The 26,734-nt window shown below is 37.2% G+C and overlaps 1 protein-coding gene across 2 annotated transcripts in view; it reads right to left on the reverse strand.

The window, feature by feature from the left end:
• ezrb (ezrin b) overlaps positions 1–26,734 on the reverse strand; it is a 33,765-nt gene that overhangs the window by 1,599 nt on the left and 5,432 nt on the right. For both annotated transcript variants that reach the window (XM_044107270.1, XM_044107269.1), the window contains 11 exons: positions 21,783–21,866; positions 14,601–14,696; positions 13,074–13,348; positions 12,525–12,608; positions 12,282–12,428; positions 7,469–7,565; positions 7,130–7,293; positions 5,313–5,443; positions 2,919–3,079; positions 1,145–1,237; positions 768–1,007 (listed from right to left, as the gene is read on the reverse strand). In XM_044107270.1, the coding sequence (XP_043963205.1) occupies positions 768–1,007; positions 1,145–1,237; positions 2,919–3,079; positions 5,313–5,443; positions 7,130–7,293; positions 7,469–7,565; positions 12,282–12,428; positions 12,525–12,608; positions 13,074–13,348; positions 14,601–14,696; positions 21,783–21,866 (1,572 nt within the window). The remainder of the gene's footprint in view (positions 1–767; positions 1,008–1,144; positions 1,238–2,918; positions 3,080–5,312; positions 5,444–7,129; positions 7,294–7,468; positions 7,566–12,281; positions 12,429–12,524; positions 12,609–13,073; positions 13,349–14,600; positions 14,697–21,782; positions 21,867–26,734) is intronic.

Consider the following 26,734-nt stretch of genomic DNA (forward strand, 5'->3'; position numbering starts at 1 on the left):
ATTTTTTTACTACAGGAACCTTTCCCCAAGAATCAGAGTGGTTTTGCAGGACGATTTTATAACCCCTGTAGTTTACACTGCACAAACCAGGTGCAAAATTAGATAAGGTGAAACATAAATCCTCCTGCGGTTTTAGCACCACGCTCTTTAGAAGTGCAGCAAATGCCACAGTCGGACAGCAAGGAAGCGGTGAGTTTATCCACACAAAAAAAAACTCGTAAAAGCGCACGCGGGGTCAGTGTGACCCTGCTGGACCGTGCACAGAGCAAAAAGCTCTTGGGGTCTAATGGATGAAATCCCTCAATAGATTTTAAGATTGAATTTCAATATTCAATGAGAACATAGAAGTCAAGATTTTATTTCAAGTTTGTTACAGTTGCATTGTTCCATTGGATTTTAGGTGACTAAATAACGTTCAAAGTGTAATTACTGGTCTGATTTAACATTTTTTTAATAACCTGGACCCTGGTGAAATGGGGTGCCGAGGTCTAACGCTCTCACCAACAGCAGACTGGTTTTGGTTAAATTGGACTGGCAAAAAAATGGGATGTAAAGTGCCTTTTTGTTAGATAGTATTAAACAAATAAACTATTTTAAATTGTCTCTTGAATATTGTACATAAAGGTTTAATTAAAGCTGTGTATTTTATATTAAAAGTGGCATTATGTCAGATCCATGGTAACAAACACTACCATAGCATAAATCTACATAAATTTTAGTTTGTTGATTTTGTTCCTGTCTGATTTGTTGTGGGATTTTTCCCTCACCTTGAGCTGCTTCTGGACGCGCTCGTTCTTCTCGACCTCAGTCAGACGCTCCTCCTCCTTGCGGTGGTCGTTGAAGTCGTCTATCGCCAGGTCGGTGCTGTTCGTGCTGTTGTTGTCCTCGCTGTCACTGTTGTCGTCCCGGTGGTTGTACCCAGGAGGAGGCGGTGGAGGCGGGGGCACCGTCAGCACCATGTGCAGCTCCTCTTTGGTCTTAATCAGATCGTCTTGAGCCTCTACGGCCTGAAGAACACAAAAAGGGTCAAATATGTCTTCATCTGTCTCCTTCTTTTTTAATTTAAGCTGACTTGCAGTGCTGTTCTACATTTATCTACTGCGACAGGAAGTAGACAGCTACACATTTCAGTTCAAACTCTCACCCTGTTCTGCCATGTGCGAGCCTCCTCCTCTTTGCGTCTTCTCGCCTCCTCCAGCAGCGCGATCTTGGCTGAGTGCTCTGCCAGCTCAGAAGCCTGAAAACAGGACAGGTTTTATTAAAGACATGCAAATCAAATCCAAACAAGGATGGCGATGTTTAGCAGCAGTTCAGAACAAAATGAATCATTTCTGTCTTAGATGAGAAGATTTTTTTGTATTATTGATTGAATGCAGTCGGTTATTTGTATTTCACTTAAAATCTTAAAACAGCGTCAATGCCTGTAAATTTAAATAACAGATTAGTCAGACCCCCTCTACCTTTAACATCAAATTGTAAGAGTTAATGTTAAAGGTGGAGGTCGACTCATATACTCCTGTCTTGTATTAACTGCAAGATAGGCGTAAACTACAATCCTTAATCTTGTCGTAACTGTAAAAGCTGAGACAGAAGTGAAAAAGCACGCTGAGCACTGAAGAAACGCCCCGACCCTGCAGGTGTTGTGACGCATTCCTTCAGACAAGCTGAGCTTGTTTTGGTTTTTTTACGCAGCAAAGTGACATCAGCATTAAATAGTTTCTGTCGGTGCTCTGTCTGTCTTGCTTTATCCCAAACCTCGGAAAATTCAGAGAAGGTGGATCATCATCTGCTTTCAAATATTCAAAACAAAGATGATGAAATCTCCTAAATACTTCAGGTCCAGTCAGTACGAGATCTGGAGCGAGTAGAGGAATGCTCACCTTGTTTTTCTGCTTGACCCTTCAAACGTGTGATCTGGACGGTCAGTCTTGTTCAAAAGGTTGTCAACAATTTACAGCTGTTCAAAGTTTGCTCCAGCTTCGCAAGTATTTCTTTAGAGAATGGTTTACTTGAACACTATGACAGGTGCACCATTAAACTCAGTCATGTTTCAAGGGTTGCATTCTGGGATGTTAGGAAAATGCCCCAAAGCTCACTGTTGGACTGGGAACTAACTTTGTTGGAGCTTGCAGGGCAAAGCAAAATTCTACATTAAAGATTTATGAAAGTGATTTTAATACACTGTACAAGCTTCTTTATTCGTGTTAGCTACAAAGAAGCAATGTAGCAGGCAAAACATTCACAAGCAACTGGGAAAAGTTCACTGGTTGGTCAATAGCAGATGAGGGTCCTTGCTTTATGAACCACAAAATCATTCCTGTAAAATTAGATTTTATTTTGTCCAGTTCTGTGTATTTTGAGTTGTTTTAGGGCATCTAGTCATTTAAATCCAAATGAGTTGCTACTGGGCTTGACCCCAACTCAACATTTCCACTCGCATGTGAAAATGGCTGTTAACAGATGCATGATTATATTGTCATACATCTCTGAAAAGCAGAAGTGTAGCCTCCTGCACAAGCAGCCAGAATGCAGCAAGTGGTTTCTAAATGATAAGTTAACAACAAAACGTTTGTCTTTTCCAGCAGCCATTGTACAGTGAATACAGCGTAAAACCAGATGTCTAAAAGTGCTGGTACTCAGCTTGGGTTGCTAGGCAACAGGCTGGGCTTCGTTGGGTTGCTAGGTGAGGGACAGTACCTGCTGATTTGTGATGCTACATTTGGAAGGTTTTTGAAATGGCTCACTTTCCAGACATTAAAAAGCATTAATCTGTTAACAAAAAACACCTCTGTGGTTCTTTTTAAACGCTTGGGCTATTTTTAGAAGCCGTAAAGATGCAAACTGACGTTTGCAAAAAGGTGCAACAATATGAATTTTGTCCACTTTAAATCAAAACGGGGTTTCATTAAAGCACTAACCAGCTGCTCCTGGGTCTTCAGCTGACTCTCAGCCTGGCGGGCCAGCTCCTCTTTAGCCAGCAGGGCAGCCTGACGTTCTGCCTCCAGACGCGCAGCCTCCTCCTCCGCCCTCCTCCGCTCCTGCTCCAGCATCATGGCTCTCTGAAGCTGGTCCTGCAAATCTAACAGGCAGAGGAGGGACAGCTTTATGCACTTAATCTCACATGAGGGAAGATTTTGGAGTCACAAGAAATTTCTGTTCATAGACTTATTTTCTTCAAGTTTCAATAAGTTACATTTTTAAAACTATTTCAAAGCTTTTTTTTTCACATTGATGAAAAACTACATTTACTTAAGTTGTATTTGGCTTCCTTATTTAATAAATAAATATGTCTTTGTATTCTATTGAGATCCCTGTTTTTAAGCCACATCTTATCAAATCTGGATTTTATTTATTTATTTATTTATTTATTTATTTTACAATAAATGTGACAGATACTTGACAAAGTAAAAAAATTTAAATTTAAATTGTATCAACAGAAACTGGATTAGTGTCAGAAAAATAATCACACAAATTAAATAATTTAAACTAAAGATGTAAATTTAGGTAACAAAATGTCATTTGAAAATAATCCATCACTTAATTTAAAAAATGTTTCACTTTACTTGTTTCCAGACATTAATCTATTGCTGATACACCTTAACCTTTACAAGCTGGAAACCTTATATCTAGCAACCTCAGCATTTGTTAGGGACTACGTTCAGGTGCGGATCAATACATGCTACAAGTTTTGCATAGTTACAAAGTTTTCCTTTCTTTTTTGAACATCAGTAAAGTAAAATATTACTTTGTTTTCCTCAACAGTGGAAGATAAAGGTTGATCAGAACATGTCTTAGCTCCTACTGGGACGTTTAATTTCCTCTCATATCAGTATAGGTATATCCGTGCCTTCATTACAGAATAGTAAACATTTAATCAAGTCATGTTTTACTGGAGCATGACTGTCATCTTAACAACACTGTTCCCATTTCATCAGTGGGGCTTCATCTTATGTTTGCTAAGCTTTGTGATTATTGTAAATATGGAATAAGAAATATATCTTAAAATAGTTTGCATACATTGCAATCGTAGTTGAATTAAAGTAGCGTCATCTGAGGCTCTGGCTCAATATGTACGTTCACCAGTTTATGCTCATGTGTCACCATTAATCTCAGGCAACTTGCATTTTGTTTGCATATACAAACCCTTCCATACCCACATACAGAAATATTGCACATGGCTACGTTTCTCCTGGTAGTTATGGATTTGCAATGAATTATGGAGATGCCTACTCAGAAAATGTTTTACTTTATTCCATTGATTGCAGTAGTAATCAACATTTAGGCCAATTGTCACTCATTTAATAAGAAGTAAAAATACCAAAATAAATCTGAGAAAGCTTTTGAAAACGTAATATTTATCAGACTCACTAAATTACATTTCTATGCTGAAGACAGAACAGTTTATACGGCAGTGACTAACTCATCAGCTGTCAAAGCATGTTAAAAACATCCCTGATAATGAATATAAAAAAACAGTTAGTAGTTATTTGTATTTGTAAAAGTTAAATTTTACTTTAAAAAATACAGTAAATAGTATTAAATAAATTGATCCCAATTTGATTTCTGTGTTTTGCCATTATTTCACAAGTTCTGCACTATATTACACAAAAAAAATAATTTAAAGCTTATTATTCAAAAATAAACTCAAAGCAGTCTTAGTTCTGGCCATTGGCTGATACTGATTTGTATTTTGTACATAAATACAAAATAAAATGTGGTTTGATTCATGTCTGTCAGACCAGGAAAATATCTAAAAACTGAAAGACACTGACCCATCAGGATTGGACCCTGCTCTAGTAAACATCAGTTACAACCAGTGGATTTCCCACAGTAGGAAGTCAAATTATTCCTTGGCCTAGATAAACGTTTAAAGTAAATGTCATTAGTTTTTATTAGCTGCTTTATGAGCAGGAAACAAAAACAGGGAGTCACATACAGATCTGATGAGCCAACAACAAGAGAAGTGGGACATCTTCTCTCTCTAGTCAAACTGAGATGAAAACCAACAAATATCTTGTTCTTCATTGATTTGCGACACAATAACAAACAGTTAAATCTAAAATGATTACGTTTTATGAGTTAAATAAAATAAAGAGGAACAGCAAGTAAAACTGACAGTACTTTCTTCCTGCTGCTATTTATACAAAAAGTTACCGACACAAACAGAATAACCTGTTGGCCTGGTGTTTACAGTACACACATGCATAACTGCAAGTGTGCCGTCATTTCGACTATTTCCAGCAGATAGACTCTTTATACCCCATCATAGATTATAGGAGAGGGTTGATGAGCCACAGACCCCTTTAACGCACCTTTCTCTGCCTTTTTAGTTTTCTCCTCAAACTGGTAGAGCCTCATCATGAGTTCCTGCTTCTCCCGCTCCATCTGCTCCTTCTCCCTCTCGATGGCTTCCCTTTTCTTCTTCTCATTCTCCAAATGAGCCCTGGAGATGGAACAGAGAGGTCATAAAGCCAACCTGGTGGATGCTATGAATGCTACTAAATTACATGCGCTACGTTTATTTACTAAAGGATATTAGAGTGACATGAGCTGATTAGAAATGCACTTTTCCAAACATATTTTGTAAAATAATGTGAAAAATATCCTTTTCATTCCACTTCACAGCTATGAACTATTCTTTTCTGGTCCATCAAAAAGTAAGCTAAATTGTTTGTCTTTATATTAGCTTTGTGATGGTGATGATATACAGAAGCTAAAAATAGTCTAAAATAATCCTCATGTAAATAATATTTGCTTTGCACAGAGGTTGATGTCAGTTTACAGTCGTCTGGCAACACAGTTCCCATAAAAATGACAGTACTGTTTATGACAGCATGCCAAAGTATGCAGAGAAATGATGTTCTCTAATCAGGACTAGGAACAGCAGGTTCAGTTAGCTAATGTTGCAGCTCTATAACATTCTTATTTACAGTTTAATCATATGGCATGAGGCATAAATTATAATTATATTATTTTGAAGATTGCTTTGGCTAAAAAAGCTGTGCTATCTGTTAATGGATGATTCTAGAAATACATGCAAATATGGAAACTTTTAAATGTTTTGAGCATAAAAAATGCTGATCTACTTCATGAACATCCCAGCTGATTAGTAGAAATTATTCAACTTCACAGTCAAATAATTTTGACAAATATTCAATGTTTTGGTTCTACTTTACGAAAATATGTTTGATATCATTGTTTTTTATGACAAAGAAAAATTATTTTTGGAACAACGTCAAGAGAAACCACCTTAAAAAGCTTTAAGCAGCAATGCCCAACAAAGATCTTTAAAATGCTTGTTATTTCACAATTTATACACACCATAAATATTTGATATCAGGACAAAACTTATTACTTCTGCTTTCCATGTCTTGAATTATTTCAGCTCTCTATCTTTTGCAAAAACGGATATCTCCCTGTATGTTTTAAAGCAACTCTTCCTGAACTTTCTTCCAAAGTTTCCCAGCAGCCAAACCTCGTACAACCTGCTGAGAGCTACTGTATGAGAACCAGTCCTCTTGTCTTTCAAGGTTTTCCTTTTGAATGTCATTGTCTCATCTGTGTTGTGTTACATCATGATGTTTAAACAGCTGTGTGGACAGACCGCAGGCTGACAGCTGTGGCTGAGACCACGGTCATATTTCCTCTGTTCAGTGCTCCTACATTTGGAGAGGAATTTAGTTTCCAATTTAGAGTTCAAAATGGTATCAAAACTTTTGTTGTGGTAACCCTACAGCACAAATCATAAACATTAGTTGCGCTTGTGCTAAAGCACTACACAAACAGCATTTAGCGGAAGCTAATGCTAATGCGCTAACTCCAACCATGTCACCAACTCTGCTGCTGATTTTGCCTAGTTTGACTGCAGTCTGGATTTAGTCAGAAAGCAGACAGGGCATCAAGTAGATTTCAAACTGTTCCACTTAAAATTAACACCAGAATCAGTGAAGATAATCCAATTACATCCTACAAACGACCCTTAATTTACTTAAATACAGAACTAATATTAAAAACTTTACTCAAACCAGAAATGATTCAGTTTTTAACCAATCCGAAAGTCCGATTTTTTTCAGGTTTTTGAAAAGGATTAATGAAGTATATTCCTTCAGCCATTCAAGCTCGTCTGTACCTCTCCTTCTGTTTCATCTGCTTCTCCTCCATGGCCTGAGCCTTCATCTGCTGCACCTCGATTGTGTCGGGCTTACGACGACGCATGTAGAGGTCATGGTTGCCCATGCACAGGTTCAGGATGCTTTTGTTGATCCTCAGTCTCGGGGCATAAAACACAAAGTCCTGAAAGTTTGGGGAGAAAAGAAATTGAGAAAAATGTAATCAATCTTACTTCGCTACTTAGATTATAACAAAAGTTCTTTAGATGAGGGAATTTTAAAAAGTGGTTTAAAAGAAAAAAACTGATTCTAATGTTGAAAAAGTAACGTAAAAGTGACGCCCAGGACATTTTACTCACTGGAGATTTTTTGTCTATAGGCTTGATGATGAACTTCTTGTCATTGAAGGAAATGTTTCTGATCTCACTCCAGGGAAAGCCAATCTTTGGCGTCAACCTGAAGAAGAAATCAAATAAATTATTGCAAATGAATACAGAAACAAAAAAAGAACCTTTTGGATGTATTCATAAATTATTATTTCATTTTATTTTTTAATAGCATATCAGAAATGGGATACCGTTGTCCCATTTATAACAATGTCCACCTTCTTGAAGTTTCAGTAGTTATTTTGGCATATCACCATTACAGAGAAATTGGTGAAAAACAATATGGTAACATTTCTGGAATATGATACCATCCGTTTACATTCGATACAAAAATTGAGATGAGGAAATAGAATAGGAGAGTGCACACAATCAGTCAACCTGGGACGGCCGTTTATTGTATCATTTTTCATTTTGAAAAGAAAAAAAAAGATAAAATAAAATCACCAGAATTGTTGGAATTTTTCATAAGAGCATCAATAAACAACAATAAATTGATAATGTGCCTTAACAGATCAAACTTCTTTATTCAACCGTGTCCTATAGAAGGATATTTCACAGTTGTGTTTGTTGAACTGTGACATGCAGCCATTGCTATTCAGATGCTTAGAAAGAAAAACTAGAAAGAAGTACCGTAATAAGTACTTTATTGTTACCTTTATGACTATCACAATATATAGCAATACACTTTTAAGTTCATCTCACCAAATTCCTACAGTCAAGAACCGGAAATTAAATGTTTCTGTCTTGATTATTAAGATTTCAGATGGCTTAAAATCTTTTGACAGCTTAAGTCTATTGTAAATGAAAATTATTTCTGCCAAACCACTATTCACCTCTGGGCCTCTTAGTATTAATTGAGCATGGTTTAAAAACTCACAGTCTAGATGAGTACAGTTGTTGAACCTTGGCATGTTAAGTTGTTGCACCTCAAGAACAATAAATGGGACACACTGCTATCAGGTCATCCATATGCAGAGATAAAACTAACAATTATTCTAGTTACTTCCCTAAAATCAAATCAGTTCACAGCTACAAACCGCTTCGTCAGTCTAATCTCCCGGATCAGGGGATAAATCTGGGGTGTGGTGGCTCACTGTGCTGTTGTCCCAGACAAACTGAGCCGCTGCCGTCTCGCTCCACACAATGCAGAGCGGCGCTGTCAACAGGGCCCAGGCGATAGCGTTGTAATCTGTTAAAGCAGCAGCTGAGCATGCAGCCAAACTGGCTGCCATGAAACTCCCTGAACTGGAATTTCACTCCATCGCTGACCCTGACACATGCTTGTGGAATTGAGAAAACAATGTGCTGTTATCTGCTGAATATTTCCCATCGGAGCCGTGAGGTTTATTAGATGTGCTCTATCAGTCGGAGTGTGTTACAGAGAACTGACATATGTAAAAAAAAGATTTCATTAATATATACCTCTGTATCAATCAGTAACATTCTTTAGATATATGGATGTTAGAATGCAAATATGACTAATTTTAAGAATAATAAAATGCAGTTCAAGCAGAGGTGCTCGGTTAAAACAAGCATGGCAAACTTCAGTGTTTATTGAAGAAATATAATTTCTAAATAAATGCAGAGTTAAACTTTTACCGGGAATCGCTTTGGTTGAAAAAAAGTTTTTTCCAGCAGTTTAACCTTTTACAGGAGAAGGATGGCTTCTGTCACTTTGAGTGCAGAAACAAGGACAAAATCAGATTAAAATGGTAAAAATCTACCTGAGAAAACATCCCTGGCAATAGGGTAAGACTTACTGGATGTACCCTGAACTCAAAGGCAGGGCTTTTATCTGTATAACCAGTAAGCATTTTTTACTTGGTGAAGTTTTGTTTCAGTCATCTCCAGTTTGTTCTTCTTTACAGATCAAAGTTTCTGTTGGATTTAATCAATTTCAGTATTTTTGTTGGCAAACATTTGAAGCCAGCAAGTCATGCTGAGTACCAGTGTGTTACAGATTTCATTTAAAATACAATCTTTAAATTGCAGACTCTTTGTACAGTTGGACAATTTGCAGATTTTATGTTCCAAGATTAAAGTAAACAATTATTCAGCTGTTTTTAATATATTGATTAATGTTACTTAATGCCACTTGACAAAATGCAATTTCTGTTACTGGTTTTCAGAATCGTTGAGGAAATTATGAGTTTATGATGTTTTTATGATATAAAAAACTTCGAACTGCTTTGTTGCTGAAATGTGCTGTACAAAAAAACTTCATTTATTGATTGATTGATTGATTGATTGATTGATTAATTTTTTCATTCCTGCTGCTTGGAGTCAGGAACATATCTCAGCTAAACAGTCAAGTTTTAGACAAGATGAGAAAAAGTCATTATAAAAAGGTAACAAGTACAGGGGGAAAAAACTGCTATTTTAGGACTATAGAGTAACACAGTAGCGCCCCTCCTCCACTTGTTGCTGTGCACTGCCAGTCACTCACATTTTCACATTACTACTGGAATAATTTCTCATTTCAAATATAATTATACTATATACTTGTATAAATTTCTCAAAGGACAACAAATTAATAAAAAAGGTGCTGTTAAAAAAAATAAGGGTCATCATACCCTGAGAATCTAATGCCTCCTTCAAAATAAAAAATAAATAAAATAAAATATGGTCCTTAAAGCCATTTGTTTTGTTCTGTATGTATTTTTAAACAAAAACATCTTCAAAGGATGTTTAAGATCTTATCGTAGGATTCGACTAACTTTCCCATCCTTAAAGATGCTAAGATTTACAAATCATGAGAAATGTTTCAAAAATAACCACAAGTAATGTGATATATTAATCTCTGCAGGTTTTGATTTATAAAGCAGTGATTTTTTTTGATTTTTTTTATTCTACTTCAGGAGCATAAGGAGTTAAACGTTTTGCTCCAGGCTGTACCTCAGTGAAGCCTTAGCTGCCACTGTTGCATTGTGGGTCGGTTGCCCTCGTTGGGAGAGTCTGTGCTACAGCCTCACATTCTTAAGTGCCGCAAAGCTTGAAAAACCAGTCAGCGTTGGCATGGTTACAGCAGAGGGCAGCGCAGAGGAGAGGCCTTTCTTTGCTCATCAGGACGAGACGTTCAGAAACACACACACGCGCACAAGGTCCTGTTCCTGAATGCTTTACAATCACAGTCACAATAAATTACAAACTGGATCTTCCTAAATACTCACTCAGTAATTTAAAAAGATAAAAAAATAAGCAGTGAAGCCTCAATTAAAGTTCTCAGCATGAAGCAGGTGAGTGGCTTAACCTTAACATTACCAAAATGTGCTGCCCTTGTTTCTTCCACCAGCAGCAGGCTGGCCTGAAAGCTACCAGAGGAGCCACTTTAACACAAGATGGACTCTAATCTACAGCAGAGCTGGCAGCATTTCCAGCATAAGGTCAGTGACTGAAAGGCAAGTCACCTGGGACGAAGAGCTACTTTAACACGGTGCACTTCACTCCACTAATCCCACAGAGGACAGGATCTGTCTGAATTTAATTCACCAAATACACAGCGGGATAATCCCTCACACTGTACTGCTGTAAATAAGGTGCACATAAAAAGCAGATCTCTGTGGGATGTGAGCAGCAATCTACACATGTAGGCCCCAGAAACCCTTCAAAGATGAAAGGAATATTTTCATTTCTTACTCTCAAACAGGAAATGTAAGTGTTGACTGCTGGCAGATGTAAACCTGGTTCAGCAAGTTTATCTTAGTGTTTTAAGTGGGAAGAGCTCGGTCTGAGTCAGGCAAAAATCATGACAAACGTCTTTGTGGTGAAACATCTGCAGCTTAAATCTGATTGAAACTATGAGTGCGTGACTAATAAAGGCTCTAATAATCCACCCCGATTAAATAGGGGTGGATTATATGGATTAACACATTGTTTCATACAGAATTAAAATAATAAATGTGAACACGTCTAACAAAATCTAATTAGACAGGAAACATGTTTATTCCTCTGAAAATTCAACATAAAGAGATACAATTCAACCTGAAACTGAAAGAGCCAACAACGTCTAGACTGATTATCACCACCAATAAAATATCTGTGCAATGCAGCCAGCAAAGCCCTAATCACACAGCGATCACTTCAGACTTAACACTTTCAGTGTTTCAGATTCATTATTGTGTTAAGAAGGCGACTTTACCATCTATGTTCACCTGTTTATTAATTCAGCAATTAACTGCTCCTCAGAAAAAAGAAACTGTAATACTTTTAAATTTATTTTAAACATTTCTATAATAGATTTAGAAATCAGTACTCAACTCCTAATACAAAAAGTGCACAAAAAGTTTTATATTTGTTCAAAGCAAGAACAGATATAAAAGGTTGCTTAAAAGAAAACTATTAGTGTGCTAAATGCTACTATGTGCTAAAGACAGTTTTGTATGACATTAAATCTGCTCCTCATATTAAGATGTAATGGTCACTCAGAGCAGTAACAGTATTAAAAGTATAATAAATGGTAATAATTTATGTGTTACATTGAATTGACAAAATTTGATATTGTAAAGTTTTGACCTGCTAATAAGAAGAATTGTTGACCAGAAATCAACAATTAAAATTAATTAATTAAAACCAGAAATATATCATAAAACTCTATTAAGAATTTAAAGGATAACAGACAAACAACCATTTGACAATACAGTCCTAATTAAACAGGACTAAATGAGATTCCAGTCAACATACATCTGGCCAAGACGTTTAGCTTTGTACAACCAAACTGTAAGTCAGAATATAAAGAAATACCAAAAGTATTTGGTACAAGTAATCTTATAAATAACAAAATGCTTACTTGTCGTCCTTCTCATAAATGTTGAGGCCCAGTGCGTCCACTCCCAGCCTCAGCTCTGTTCCCTTCTTATTCTTAATGTCAAAGTAGTTCACGCCGTACATTTCCAGGTCCTGTGAAATCTTTAGGTACTCCAACATGGCGTCCTCCCTGCAAGACGATCAGGAAACGATCGGCCCAATCAGCCGCTGCGCTTTTCACAGCAGAGTTTAAAATTATCAACACAAACTGAGTTTAATAACTCACCTCAATACCCCAGAGTGCTCCTCGTGCCACACCTGGATTCGTTCCTCCCACTGTTCTTTGGATAACTTGTGCTGCTCCAGGACTCTAAGCACACATAATTAAAACACTTATTTACACTGCTCAACAGCACTCACTAAGAAAATACAATGATTTGCTGTGGTGCATAACCAAAGCTACTGTTACACATCTGCACTGTAAAAAACATTTTTTGGTAATTACCCCGTTAATCGAATTTTTTCTTTTTTGTAAATAATGAGAAGAATATGCCAATTATTCAAATCTAGAAGAAAAAAATGTTTGCTTAAAGGTTTGAAACCTAGAAAGGTCGTCAGTTCCTAATACAATCACATTTTACCAAACGCAGATCCGTTTAGTAGCAATGCCTATTAACATTGATATAAAAATAGTTTGCCCTTCCTTTTAGACTCTCTCCCAAAATATCTTTCTACTTTCAAGTTTACCCAGAACACTGAGTTAGCAATATGTCAGTAATGTGAGCATTGTAGAAAAGTGGCCTAACCAAACTCACCATAACGTCGCACATCTTACCTCTGAGGCAGCATGCGTTCATTGACTAGATATCCAGGCCGGTGGACTTCTTTGTCGTAGTCACCAAACTTGGCCTGGACTGCGTAGGAGGCCAGCAGGACTGCGGTCTCTGGTGGACAGTAGATCTCGTCGCCAAGGATGCCCTCTTTTACTTGCAGGAAGAAGAGCTTCTGGGTGATTTCCTGAATCAGCTCCTCAGAAACGTCCTCAGGGAAGAACTTGGCCCGAAACTTGAATTGTAGTGGGTTGTCCTTCTTCACATCTTGAGATGACACCTGTAGGGGATTGAAAAGCTCAGTTAGCCGTAAAAAGCTAGAAGTGAGCCTGCTTGCAATCTGTTGAAAGACACTGATCTTGTCAGACGAGACCAAAATATAATTTTTTTACCTTCTTGTAAACCTTTATGTGCATAAACACATCATGATGACACATAGTGGTGGGAATGATTTCAATTAACAATTGCAGAAGAATATCCTATAGAATCTGCAGTAAAGAAACCAAAAATCTACTAGAGAGCTGTTCAGACACTCGTTGCTCTTCTGCAAGACATTTCATTACTTGTAGAAGCTGGAAATCAACTGAATCATTGTAGTATCGTGTTTTTAATTTATCAATTAAGGAGTCTAGCTTCCCTTTCATTGGAAGTCAACTTTCACAACTGCCAGCTCAGTGAACAGTTTCACAATGTCTTTCTTCCTCCAAATACAAAACAGGAACCAAGCACTCTTGATTGATGACTTAAAACCAGGAATGTTCCAGTTTGAACCTTTTATTGTGCCGATTAGCTGCAGCGCCCAGTTAGCACCCTGGGAACAGCGTCCTGCTGCTGACTGACGCAAACAACCCATTCTCTTTTTCTATGCGTCTTTCCGTGACCCTTGTTTTTGATAGTAAAATGCTGAGAGACGACTTCTAAACTTAGCAAACAGAGGTTAGCATGTGATGCGGAGAGGACATTAACCTCAAACTGACTAATGCAAACTTATTGACCAGTAGTGTGGGACATTCCAAAAAGTAAACCATTAGTTGGTCTATTTAGCTTCAAAATAGACAGATTATATCCAGAACATCTGGAGTCCTGCTTCTTTGTAGACATTGCTTCATCTGCAGTCGAATTTACTTTAGTTAGGTTAGATTATCCATATCTCAGGGGAAAAAAGTGCCTGGTGTAGTCCAGGTAACAAATGTTTACAAAAGAGAAAAATAAAAAAAATGGTGGCTTACATAAAGTTCAAATAATTCACCTCCAGATGATAACATGAAGTCAGGAAGCGACTGAAAATAAGCTGCCCTGCACTACATATGTAAAATACACACATAGCAGCGTGGTAGCTACTGATTTACTAAAACGCAGACATCAGGTCACTGAAATCACTTTTCAGTTCACAGGGTTACAAAAACTAAAGTAGCCATTTGTCTGAAAATGTCACTTTATACCCGAGATCCTTCCATTTCTATTCTAGTATTCATTAAAACCTGAATATCGTGACAACTATTTTTCTTTATTTTTGTTAAGTATGTGCTTACCTTTTTGTCCAGTTTTAGCCAGTTGGGGTAACCTTTGGTGTCCGTATACTGCAGTCCGAAAAACCACACCTCACGTACACCGATGGTTTTTAACACCTAAATAAAAATAAAACAGCAAAATGTTTATAGGTTGTCCGTATAAAATACTACTTTTCATTGCATTTTTTTCTCTTCATATTTTTAAATTAATAATTTTTTGACCCAATAATAATATACACAAATATAAATGAAATATGTTCTTCAAAATAAAAAGATTGATGGTCATATTTAAATATCGAAGAGGAAATGGTAAGTTGTTACTAGATTTAAAAGCATGAAAGAGCTAAAAACTAAAAAACAAAACTTCTCAAACCAGACTACTTATCTTTTTAATAAAAACAATTCCTTTTAGATCTGGGAAAATTTGAGAGGAACATCAGTGTATTTTATCATGCAGTGTTGACAGGACTCAATACTAAAAACACACAGCCCATGCTTTAGCAAAGCAATATGCGGTGACACAGCAGGAAGAGATTGTACCTACAGATACAGCTGTATTTTTAACAGTTTTTCCACAACAAAATATATCTTCCTCTAAAGCAATAATTTAGTAAACCGCATTAAAATCTTTCGGCATATTATCTCAATTCAACTCAAATTTACAAAAGGCACTATGCTAATTTGTTGGTTTTATTAAACTACAAGGCCTAAATACCGAGAACTGGGTAAAGAAGTGAACCATTAGTAAAAAACAGACCATAAACATGCTTATTTTTGATAAACCTTACTCATAATTTTAAGTTTTGTGATCTATATCTGGCACGAGAGGTCAGACACTCATATTTTACCCTAACTGGCAAAGCAGCAGGTCTCTAAATGAAGTGTTTTCTGTTCACATGTTTTTCTAATAAGCTTCAATAAAGCAGTTTTATTGTTCAACCAATTGGAGGGAGTGATGCTGTAAAACCAGGATGTGTTGCATGACTAGTGTTGTGTACTCCAACTTCATGAACACAGTGTTAGACATTCAACCATGAAGGGCTGGTATGATAACTATCAATTTAACAATACAACTCAAGTCCCAGGAGCAGGAAGAGGAGGAGTTTTACTCTTCTGACCTCTTGCTCAGCAGCGAAAAAAATCAGGGAAGCAGCGCGCAACCCAAAACCCCCTTTCTACACTGGTGAAGGAAGGCTGCCCATCGTTCAGGAGCTTTGGATCCAAAATGAAAGACTGTTGCATTAATCAGTCAAATGAGTAAACCTTGATACTGGTTTTGTTTGGAACTCTGCAGAAGGAACCTTGAAGCTACAAGTTTCCCAAGGTTGCTGTCAAAAACTAACGCTGACTGAAGGAGAAGAACGGCAGCCGATGTTCATTCGAGAGCAGAGAAACGCAGCTTCACCGAGATGCTGCCTACGCAAACCAGAGGTAGGAAAATGCCCCCAAAAAAAACTCTGAACAAACGCTGTGGTCCGTTCCTGGACCCGAGTTGAGTCGACCACATTCTGAACCAATCCTGCAGCTAACTGACCAATTCAGACTTGATGAATAAAGAATTTAAATGCGCACAATGAAAAATTAATGCACATTTTCCCTTTGTTTTTTTTTTAAACATGAGTTTATTGTTAATATACCCTTGTATATTTGAGAGAAGTTATTTGTATTTCATTTCATACACCTGTGTAGTGTCCTTCTGTTCAGGCAACACCTGCGCTAGACTAGTGCCTTCATCTGTTACTTTAAAATCTAGATCTTATCAGGCAGGCATTTATAAATAATAACAGACTACACTACATGGCAATTTTCTCAACTGAGTACTTTTGATCAAAATTACTAGTTTTATTAATAATGAAAAATTATTTATACCCATCTCGCCCAGAACGTAGCTGGAGATAGCAACCCTCCCGACCCCATTAGGGACAAGGGTGAACAGAAAATGGATGGATGGATGGATATTTATATCTAAATTTACACAACCTACTAGTATGACAATAGGCAAGAACACAAACAGCTGGTCTGCATCTGGGGATGGAAACTCTTCAACAATATGTTTTATTAGTATCCATCAATGCAGATTATCAGGTTAATGTTAAGTCAAACCACATTGGAAAAACAGGAAAACTTAAAGATAGGCAGTTTTACTGTTTTTTTCCCCCCTTAGTTTTTTTTTATTTTGGGGAAAGACAGTTATAGGTTTGGAATAATCACTCCTTATTACTCCTTACGAGAGGAGTTACCATTTTCCACTGGCTTCTGAGAGAAACCAGAGTCTGTCTTATGGCTTGCACAGAAGTTTTCCTAAACCAGAGAGGGACTTTCTTTTTTTACATTTTTTCTTCTATGCATCTGTTATTAAGTCAATCGGCCCTTTGCCAGGCGCTTTCTGAACACATTTATTCCAAAAATCTCCACCCAGTCAGCAGGTGAGGTGGTAAGATGTCTGGCTGAAGTTTAAGTGAACATGTTGGCGAGGCTGCATACGCCAAGGACGATGAAAATAAACTCAAAAACTCCCACACAGTCTGTGGTTTGCGCAAAATACAGAATCAGACTGGGATGTGTGACTAAATAGACAAATGGCTCATGTTCAGGCAGCACCTAATGGATTGTACTTAATGCAACATCAGGAAAACGCCTGAAACAAGAGATTCTCCCAAAACAAGCAGGCCTTTCATGGTTGGTTTTGCTTCAGGCCTGACTGAGTGAGATGGAGAAAGTGTTTGCGGCCACACAGATACACATAATCTGTTTGTTGATTTACAATAAATTATTAAGCTCTCTTATAGCTTGAACAAGCTTCACCTAACAAAGAAATAAACCCATTTTAAATACAAATTGCATTTGTTCTATTAGAGAAACGTGTTCGTTCGGGTAAGAATCAGGAATCTCTTTGTGATCAGTAGTTAGGTCAATACAAATAATACATTTAACATTTAAATACAATGAAAATTCTATAATAAAAAGAAACACGGAAACCTTGTGGTCAGTTTAAAGAAATGGATCCTTCTCAGCTTCTGAGTCACCAGCTACCTCAGATTCATTTTAGGCAAAAGAGTAAAAGTTGACACACCACAATGGCAGAAAGCTGGCAAAGCAAAAAGGATATAGATTAATCTTCCAGCCATCACATAAGGACTGAGACCGACTCCTCTTGGCTTATAATATTTAGGCCCAGCAGTGAAAGAAGGGAATCTTGCAGGACTGAAACGGCAGTATTCTGCATCCTCTGAAATGAATAACCTAAAGTCTACCAACTTTAGGTTATTCATTTCAGGGTGGAGTTCACACACAGAGTCAGGCTGTTGAACAGCGACAAAAAGCACAAAGATGAAAGAGTACTCTTTTGAGGTGAGGAACCGTCCGTTCTTATTATGGTGCAAAAAGGTGAGTTTACCAACATGAAGAATAAGTAAAATTAAGAACATGTTAACATGAGAGCTGTTACAATTCACACGTTTTCCTGCTTTATTTAGAACAACTTTGCAGCAAACTTTGAATGTAGCTCAGACATAGCAGTTGGGTGTCAGGTTGAATTTGTTTGGCATTTTGCATCAGGCACCTATAAACCAAACTGGATTTGTTTCATCTCTTGAACCTTCTAAAGCTCCTAGGCAGACTTTTAACTAAACATAAATTTTGGTTTGTCACCTATCAAACAACATCTTATCAACAGTTTCTATTTTTGTTTCACAACTTTGTTATAAGATGGTATTTAGTGGAGATAAAAATCTACACAAAAACAAAAACAAGCCTTCAAATGCGCACGTTTCTGGTGACATCACAACAGACATCAGTTGATCAGAACTCAATACGTCAATTTATAATCTTTTTTGTTTCTCCACTCCTTATTTCCCTGTGTTTCACCAAATCCCTCCTTCAGCTGTGTTTACTTGTTTTAGGCATGACTGCATAAAAACATCTAAGCATTATTTAATAACAGTGTGCAGATTTAAGAAATATCTGGCCACAATGAAACATTTTGTGAAGAGAATCCGTACAGAATAAAATGAAATGTCAAAATTGAATCAATTCAAAATGGGTTTTTTCTCTAATGTCAGCTAATCAGTGCGACTCTTTTGTCTTTTGTGGTGTTTATGTCATAAACTCAAATACAAAGTGGAACAAAGTGCTTTTTAAAAAGTTTTATAAAATCTGATGGTGTTGTGCCATTATTGGCATATTTGTTTGTAGTGCAGAAATACTGCTGTGGAGGGTCTTTAAACATAGCTGACAAACGCATCAATTAAGCTGAAATTGATGTTGCTCGGCAGATAATAAAAGAAGCATCTGCACAAAGTCACATGGAAGTGAAACTGCAGCAGGGTGTGTAGGGGAGTGGCAGATGTTTCTCTTTAAGACCTGAAAGACGGAGACTAAAGCTGTGATCAGTGCTGACCACAGGCCCCACACCAAACTGAGAATGAGCTCACTGCTGTTACCCAGCGTTACGACAGAACCTGTCCAATGCTGCAGCAATGTGACCCAATGGAGGTACAAACCATTCCAGGCCCGTGTTCAAAGTGGCAAATTGATCTTTGCATTAAAATCGACCACTTAACTACCTCTGACTTTGTAACAGGGAACAGCACAGCAATCTCAAAGGGTAGGTGGAAAAACTCACCAGCAGCTATAATTAGACTAATAGCTTGTTTGTCTTTAAATAGAAAAACAAAAAACAAAAAAAACCTATAACCTTGTTGGTTATATAAACAACATAGATGATGGGAGAATTCCCTGACTGGCAGCCACGGTTGGTGGACATGCTATTGAAAAACAGGTTTTACAGGAAGTGACTAAAACAATGCTTTTCCTGCTCTAGTCCTGTCATGAAGCCTCAGTGGAGCTCGTACTAATCATTCATCATCTACTTTTGGATCCAAACGACGGAGTTTTACAATAGAAACGCTCCAAGAAAGGAAAATACAAACTATTGTCTAGGAAGTTACAATTACTGAATTCAGTCCCAACTGACCACAGAACAGTGAAAATCTTTATTTTAAAAGGTGACTGTGGCCCCAGTGAAAATTAACTCCAATTAAAATGACAAATAAAGCTGTCAGCTAACAGAAAATGAAAGAATATGTCTTTACCAAACACACCTTTCGTTTTCAAATAACACAGGTTTCATTCACAACTTTAAGCTAAACTGAACTGAGGAAAAAAAGGCCTTAAACAGGTGTGTACACAACCAAAATTTATCAAAAATGATCAGAGAAGCTATTCTAAAGTTTATTAACTTTTCTTATTTGTGTTAATCAATTTTACCATTTAAATCTTCCCCAACTTTGGTCTTTTCTTAGAGTTTTTCCAGGAACAAAAAAGCAGTTAGATGTTACTAGATGGTTCACAGACACTTAAACAGCTGAAATTTCAATTATATTTTCTATATCCTTAGAAACTGGTGACATAACTCACTTTATTTTTAATAGAGCTGAATCGGCAGCTGAGCAGAGACAGCTGAATTTCAGATGAACATGCTTGACCGATTCAGAGATCAAAAAATATATATAGATAGAATTTCCTGGGATGTCTGTGAAGGCATCATGATCCATACGAACAGCATGCCTTTGTAGAAATTTGTACATAGTGTAGGTCAGTGGCGTGCAGTGAGTTTCGTAGCTGGTGAGGCACTGACTTAATCATAATCATATTTAAAAATATAGACCGCCTGCATGTTATTGTTTACGTGAGGAAATTCCGCGCATGCGGACAAAAGAATATTCCTCTACATGTGATGCTAAGCCGCGCTGCCGCCATAGAATAATTCCGTAAACTCAATCAAACGTGGACATGTAGATATTATTAATTTCTTGCTGTGCTCCACAGAAAATGGGAAAATCGTTAAAGTACAACTCAAACCCACTTCTTTCTCACTCTCTGTATCAGCACAGCTACGCGCGCAGACTCGTTGCCGTAGCAACTGATAACGCCACAAAAAAGAAAAAAAAAACACTCATATTTCCCACACAAAGAACAGAACATTCACTCTGATGCAGTGGTATGGGTTCAGGCTTAATGTTTATTTTGCGATTATTAATACGTGATTGCTGTGGTACGAGGAGAAAACTATAAATATATCGCTCCACTTGACCACTGTATTTCTTGCTCGCTGTTACTGTTTCTTTCTCTGCAGTTGTGGAGTCACAATGTCTGGAATCATGAGCGCCCCCTGCCATGAGGCAAGAGAAGTGCCTGCCTCACTTCAAATCTGTTCTCTGTCGTTTATGATCGCTCCTCAGCACATAAAACACGTTACACACACAGTTTGTGACACACAAAAAAAAAAACACTGTACATTATATACATAAGAAAATTTATGGAAAATTAGTTCATGCATTAAATATTTTTTAGCCATTTTATTGGAGACGTACAAACAGGAGAAACATGCTCCCATGGAATGGCAGCCAGTGCGGTTAGAGGTTGTGCAATCGAAGGTGAGGCTCAGCTCGCTGCTGCCTCACAGGCTGTGCTTCTGAACATTTGAATGGAAACATGCAAAAATTCAACAATTTTGAAGAAAGAATAACCTCAATTCATTACATGAAAAATAGGTACTTTAGAGTACAAACCATAAGGGTGAAAATAGCTATATAAATTATTTTATCATTATATATTATTTTTCCATGATGAGAGGTGAGGCTCTGCTTCTCCTGACTGCACGTCACTGGTGGAGTTGGTGAGGAAAGCTTAATATAGCTGTGTGTGTAATGTGTTAAACAATAAATACTCAGGAAGCACAATGTACATGCAAAGATTTTCCATGGAGGTTTGCCTGCTGAGCCCATCAGTAACAGGGTTTTCATTCATTCCACTTAAATGGGTAAATAATTAAAATTTGACTTTTTTAAGCTAAATTCCTGAAAGGGCAAGAAATGTAAATCTATGTTTAATTGTTTAAAAGTGACAATAGACTATTTAATGCAACAAGCCTTTCCTTTTTACATGTTTACCATAACCCCTAATAACCAGAAAAGATCAATAGAGATTTATCTTTAGTACATAAAAGTTAAAATAAGTGGATCGAAGTTCAAAATACTGACATCAACCGTCTCATTTGTCTTTTCAGATGACATTTCTCTGAATACATTTGATCCGATTACCACTTTCTATTAACAGGCTTCAGTCTGAAAGTTTAAAAGTCTATTCTGTTCCAGCTAGGACAAAGGTTAAACAGGGGGAAAAAAAGGAAATTCAGTGTACCTGGTCAAACAGCTGCTTGCCTGTAGTGCTGGGCTGGATGGCGAACTCCAGCTCAGCGTCCATGGTGGTGACGCGTACATTGACCTGTAGAGGAACAAAAAGGCAGCAGTTTAAAAGCTGACACAGAGAAACAGAGCAGTTTTCACAAGGCTTAATATGCAGCACTTTCAGTATTTTTCTTCTTATAGATTTTTTTTTTATTTGCTTTGCTTTTTTGCTACATTTTAGAAAATTTAATAAAAGTTAACATTAGAGAAATATAATACGAGAGCCTGCTTTCAAATGTTGATTATTAAGAAAAAATTTGCCAAATCAACCTCACCCTGTGTCAAATAGTGATTTCTTCTTAAATCTAAACTTGTTAAATCACCAAAAATGGGATTAATGTAAGCGGCCTGTGCACTTGACCTTAAAGCAGCAGTGTGTTGTTTTTATCAAAAATATATATGTTTTTACCTATTTCCTAAAGTCATCATTATGTTGCGACAGCTAATAAAAGACAGAATCTGTGAAAAGAGATAGAGCTCCTTTGCCTCTACCTTGTGCTGTTATCTGAAAAAAATATATTGCTAAATCAAGAAAGAAAAAAAACAATGAGAGCCAGGAGGAGGGTTTTGGTGCTGTCAATCACCCTGCTGTTTGCACCACTCACATCCTTCCCTAAAAGCTCAGGCTAGATAGCATTGCCTATGACAGGAGATAAAAAGTTTTTCTGGAATGATGAGTTGTTTCTCTGCCATTAGCATATTTAATAGCACATATAGAAGCTTGATTAACAGCGCTAAGACGTTCCTCCTTGCTGTGGTTGGTTGTTTTTGACCAGGAGCAAAGCATAGGTACTTTATAGTACAAACCATAAGGGTGAAAATAGCAATATAAATTATTTTATCATTATATATTATTTTTATAACTGCAATGGCAGCACTGGGAGGAAGTAGAGGAGATTGATGTTTTTATAGATTATCCATCTCATACTATCACAGCATGGTGACAGTTTTAAAGTGAAGTTTTAAGTAACTTAGATGTTGTTCTGGTTTCAGTTTGACTTTCTGGATAAGTCATTGGTGCATTCTTGGAGTAATTTTTTTTTTTTTTTATAGGCCAGACTCTCGCTGTGATTTGGTTGGGTCCCAAAAGCGTATAAAGTCCTTTGAAATAATTTCTAAATTTAAAAATGTCAGTGACTGTTTTTTACTCATCTGTCCTTGAATTTCTTAGTTTAGGGCATGGTGTCTTGCCATTCCAGATAATTTTGCCAACTTTTGCTGCAAGAAAGGTTCTGTTTAAGTGTCTTAATCTAGCAGATTGGGTAATAATCAGACAAAGATGTGGCTAGAGAAACAACTCAGCTTTCCAGGAAACAATTCATTCATATTTTAACGTGGAAAGAAATATTTTTACATAGGGTCAAGCTGGTTTGGATAATCTCCTTCCTTCAATAGACTAAATCATATTTTAAAATTGCATTTTGTATTTCCTCCAGAAATCGTTGCATAATATTTGTTTGATCAAATTTGAAACATTAAAACATGACTTTAAAGAAAAAAAAAAGAAAATCAGACAAACTCCTTCTTTTTCACAGTACTGCAAGGTAAATCATGCCAAACTACTACAGAACAGAGCCTGGGTGTATGTGTGTGTATTCGCATATGTTTGGTAAGGGGGTGTATTTGCAGAGTAAACAGCAGGGGCTCTGCTCTTTCAGAAACACACTGTCTGATTGAACTGAAATGTGCATATTTGAGGTATTCAAATATCCAGAAAATGAATTCAAGTAAATAAGATATGTTTACATATAAAAAAAAAAAGCCACATGCTGCAATAAAGCAAACCATGATATTACAGTGCTGGTTAAACTACAGTCACATTTGCAGAAATAAGGCACATCTTCCAGATCTCTGGTTAATGACTGATCACAGCGATAAGCATAAACAGGACAGCCATCTACATGAGCCATGCATCACGCACAGCAAGTCAGTTCTCTGGTCACAGCAATCCACCCCGGTGATTAATCCACAGATTCAATATATATATATATATGCAAACAGAACGATTGCCGTGACAAACGGAATAATAGAAAATGACGTCAACTGTGTATCATAATGGGGAGAAACAATATTCAGCACTGTAGGTTCAGTTAGTAACCATCAAACGTCATGGGAATTTAGACAAAGGCCATAAAACAACCCACAAATATTTACAATGGCTGCTTTGAGGCAAAGCAACCATTTGAATGACTTTTCCTGTGAATATAATGTCAAAAGTCCCTGGTATTTGCAGAGGTTATGAAAGAGACGGACCCTTCGAGTATCGACCGGGTTTATGAAAATGACACCAAGAGGTTAGTGGACACAGAGCTGAGAGGGAGAAAGCCAGCTAACAGAAGCCTCCTGTGACATCTTTCATCTCCAGTCCATTGTGACCGAGCCTCTACAACGCCCACGGGAAGAGGGTTGCCCCTGTCTGGTGACTCTGCGCGACTCTGATTCCCATGAATCTACAAAGGCTTAGTGATGGTAAATCCTGCAGAAGCAGCAAATCCAATCACAACATTGGATAGAAAGCACCCGCTCCTACGCCAGTCAAGGATATGATAAAGACGAAGCAGTCTAGACAGTGGATATTCAAGATGCCCTTTATCTCATAACATGGGTCTGCTACTTTCAAAGCCATAAAAATCGGAAACTTTGAAAAGCAAGACACTTTATCCCACAGCCCAAATTAAATTACAACTAGCAGCTACAAATGTTTTTGAAGTTCTGTACCCCAACAAAACATGTGTGCACAATTTGAAATTTAAGAGTCAGCAGCCTAATTAAGAGACCAGTTTCAAGTCAAAGCTAAAATGTAAGGAAAGGAGGGAGGAGGGTCTACATTTTACAACAAAACAAAGCTTTCCTTTCAGCTGTGTTGCCCCAGCAGCCCCAAACTAACTCACTGGAGCCAGATTACCAAATATACCCACCCGAACTGAATCTGCTTTACCGAGTGTTTCCTTTTATTAAAATGATGATCTAGACATTGAACAGTTTGGGGAAGGTTTCTCACATTTGCAAAAAGTTACAAGCAAAGCACAGAGAAAAAACACACAAAGCAGAATAAATGCATGTGTGGCACAGACAAGCCAAAAGAAACCAATGACCGAGTGATAAGTGATCTGAACCAGAGATCTCCAACGGCAACGCACAATAAACTGACCATTCACAGCGGGAAAAAAGAAAAAAGAAAAAAAAAACATGACACATTTCCTAAAAATATACCTGGCAGGGGCCCACAGTTCCACTATCCAGCTTTAGTCAGACGAACGTATGCAGGGTTTTATATTAGTCATTACAGTAATAACTGGCTTCATCTTTTCAGCTAGAAAAGCACTCAAATATAAGCTGCCATGACAACAAAATGTAATCAAGTTTGGTAACCAGGAAAACAAACATGTCTATTATCAACTTTAACATTAAGAGTAATTTCAAACCAATTATTTCCTAAGAATGGGGACATGACAGTAAGATCCATTTATAGATGGAATCAGTCTCCATAGAAAGGTTCACTGCAGGCTGTTTACCAAACCTCAGATTACGGAGAACAAGAGTGGCTTTTCTCATGACTGTGCCACTGTGGACTAGATCTTTACCAAACTACCACAATGGAAGTTTGGTTGTCCAGTCTGCATGTTTTGTGGAACTCTAGGCGGGTTGTACTCATGTCCTCTGAGGCATTTTAAGGCGAGGGCAGCAGAGGTATGAAGCAATGGGCATGCATTTAAGCACTGCATAACCAAAGACTTTTAGACAAAGTCAAGCTTATTCCTTACACAGGTTGGACTCAGAGTTTCCTCTTGTAGTACTATTATTTTTATAGTTTGAATCTGAAAGGTTTTCCATCCTGTCATGAAAAACTGAAGGTATAGTAATGGGTGCCTAGTCTCAGAATCTCCACGTCTCATCTTTGTTTATGTAAATGATCTAGTTCTGTTGAAATCTTCAGGAAAAGAACCTTCAGCATGCACTGGTGTGGTTTATGGTGAATTGAAGGATCAGGATTCTAGGAACTACTGAAAACATGTCTGAAATTCCAAGCAAAAGTTTAGTATTTGCAGAAAATGAGAAATGGTCAAAATAACAAAAAAGATGTGCTTTCAGACCTCAAATAATGCAAAGACGACAAGCTCATATTGATTTACAAACAACAATACTAATGTTGTAACTCAGGAAGAGTTCAGTGATCAATATTTGGTGGAATAACCATGAGGTTTTCAATTGGGTTCAGTGCAGTGGGATCTTAATTTCTTCCAGAGCTTTCTATCTGGAAATGATGACATTCTGAGTTTCTGTTTTGTTGCCGTCAGCTGGCTAGCAATGCATGAGTTACACGATGTGAATAATGTATACCTCCTCATTTCCTAAACCTAAGTAATACATTCTTCAGCAAAAATACATTGGTGGTATTTTAGTGTCCACTCCTATCTAGGCTATAAAAGTTTACAAGCCGCTTTGGTCCTGCATCATAGGTTTCACTTTTAGTTTTGGTTCTGTTTGTTTTTAATTGACGAGCTAAAAAACAAAACTCAAAAGAAATGTGCAGTATTTTGAATTAAATTACATAAGAACATAGAAAAAACATGTTTTAAGACTCTTAAGATTTTTATTTTTCTATTTTGGCATTCAACATTTTAGGTTCGAAAGTGAACCATTTTCATTTTAATGTAACAAGCAGGCGGTTTCCACTAGTGGACTCTTAGATTGCGTGGTAATTGGTACCAATAGAGATTTTGATACCCTGGTGATGAAATGATACAAATATTTATCATTTAACATCACAAAAAATGTGATGTTAAAGCAAATGTTTATCAGCGTTATTTCACACCAATGTGATTCAAACTATTAAAGACACTGCATCAATCCCTCTCTTTTTACCATTTTACTTTTCACTTGAAATTCATTCAGAAGTCTGCT

Source organism: Gambusia affinis, linkage group LG22, assembly GCF_019740435.1.
Source record: "Gambusia affinis linkage group LG22, SWU_Gaff_1.0, whole genome shotgun sequence".
In the NCBI taxonomy this organism is placed as follows: Eukaryota; Metazoa; Chordata; class Actinopteri; order Cyprinodontiformes; family Poeciliidae; genus Gambusia; species Gambusia affinis.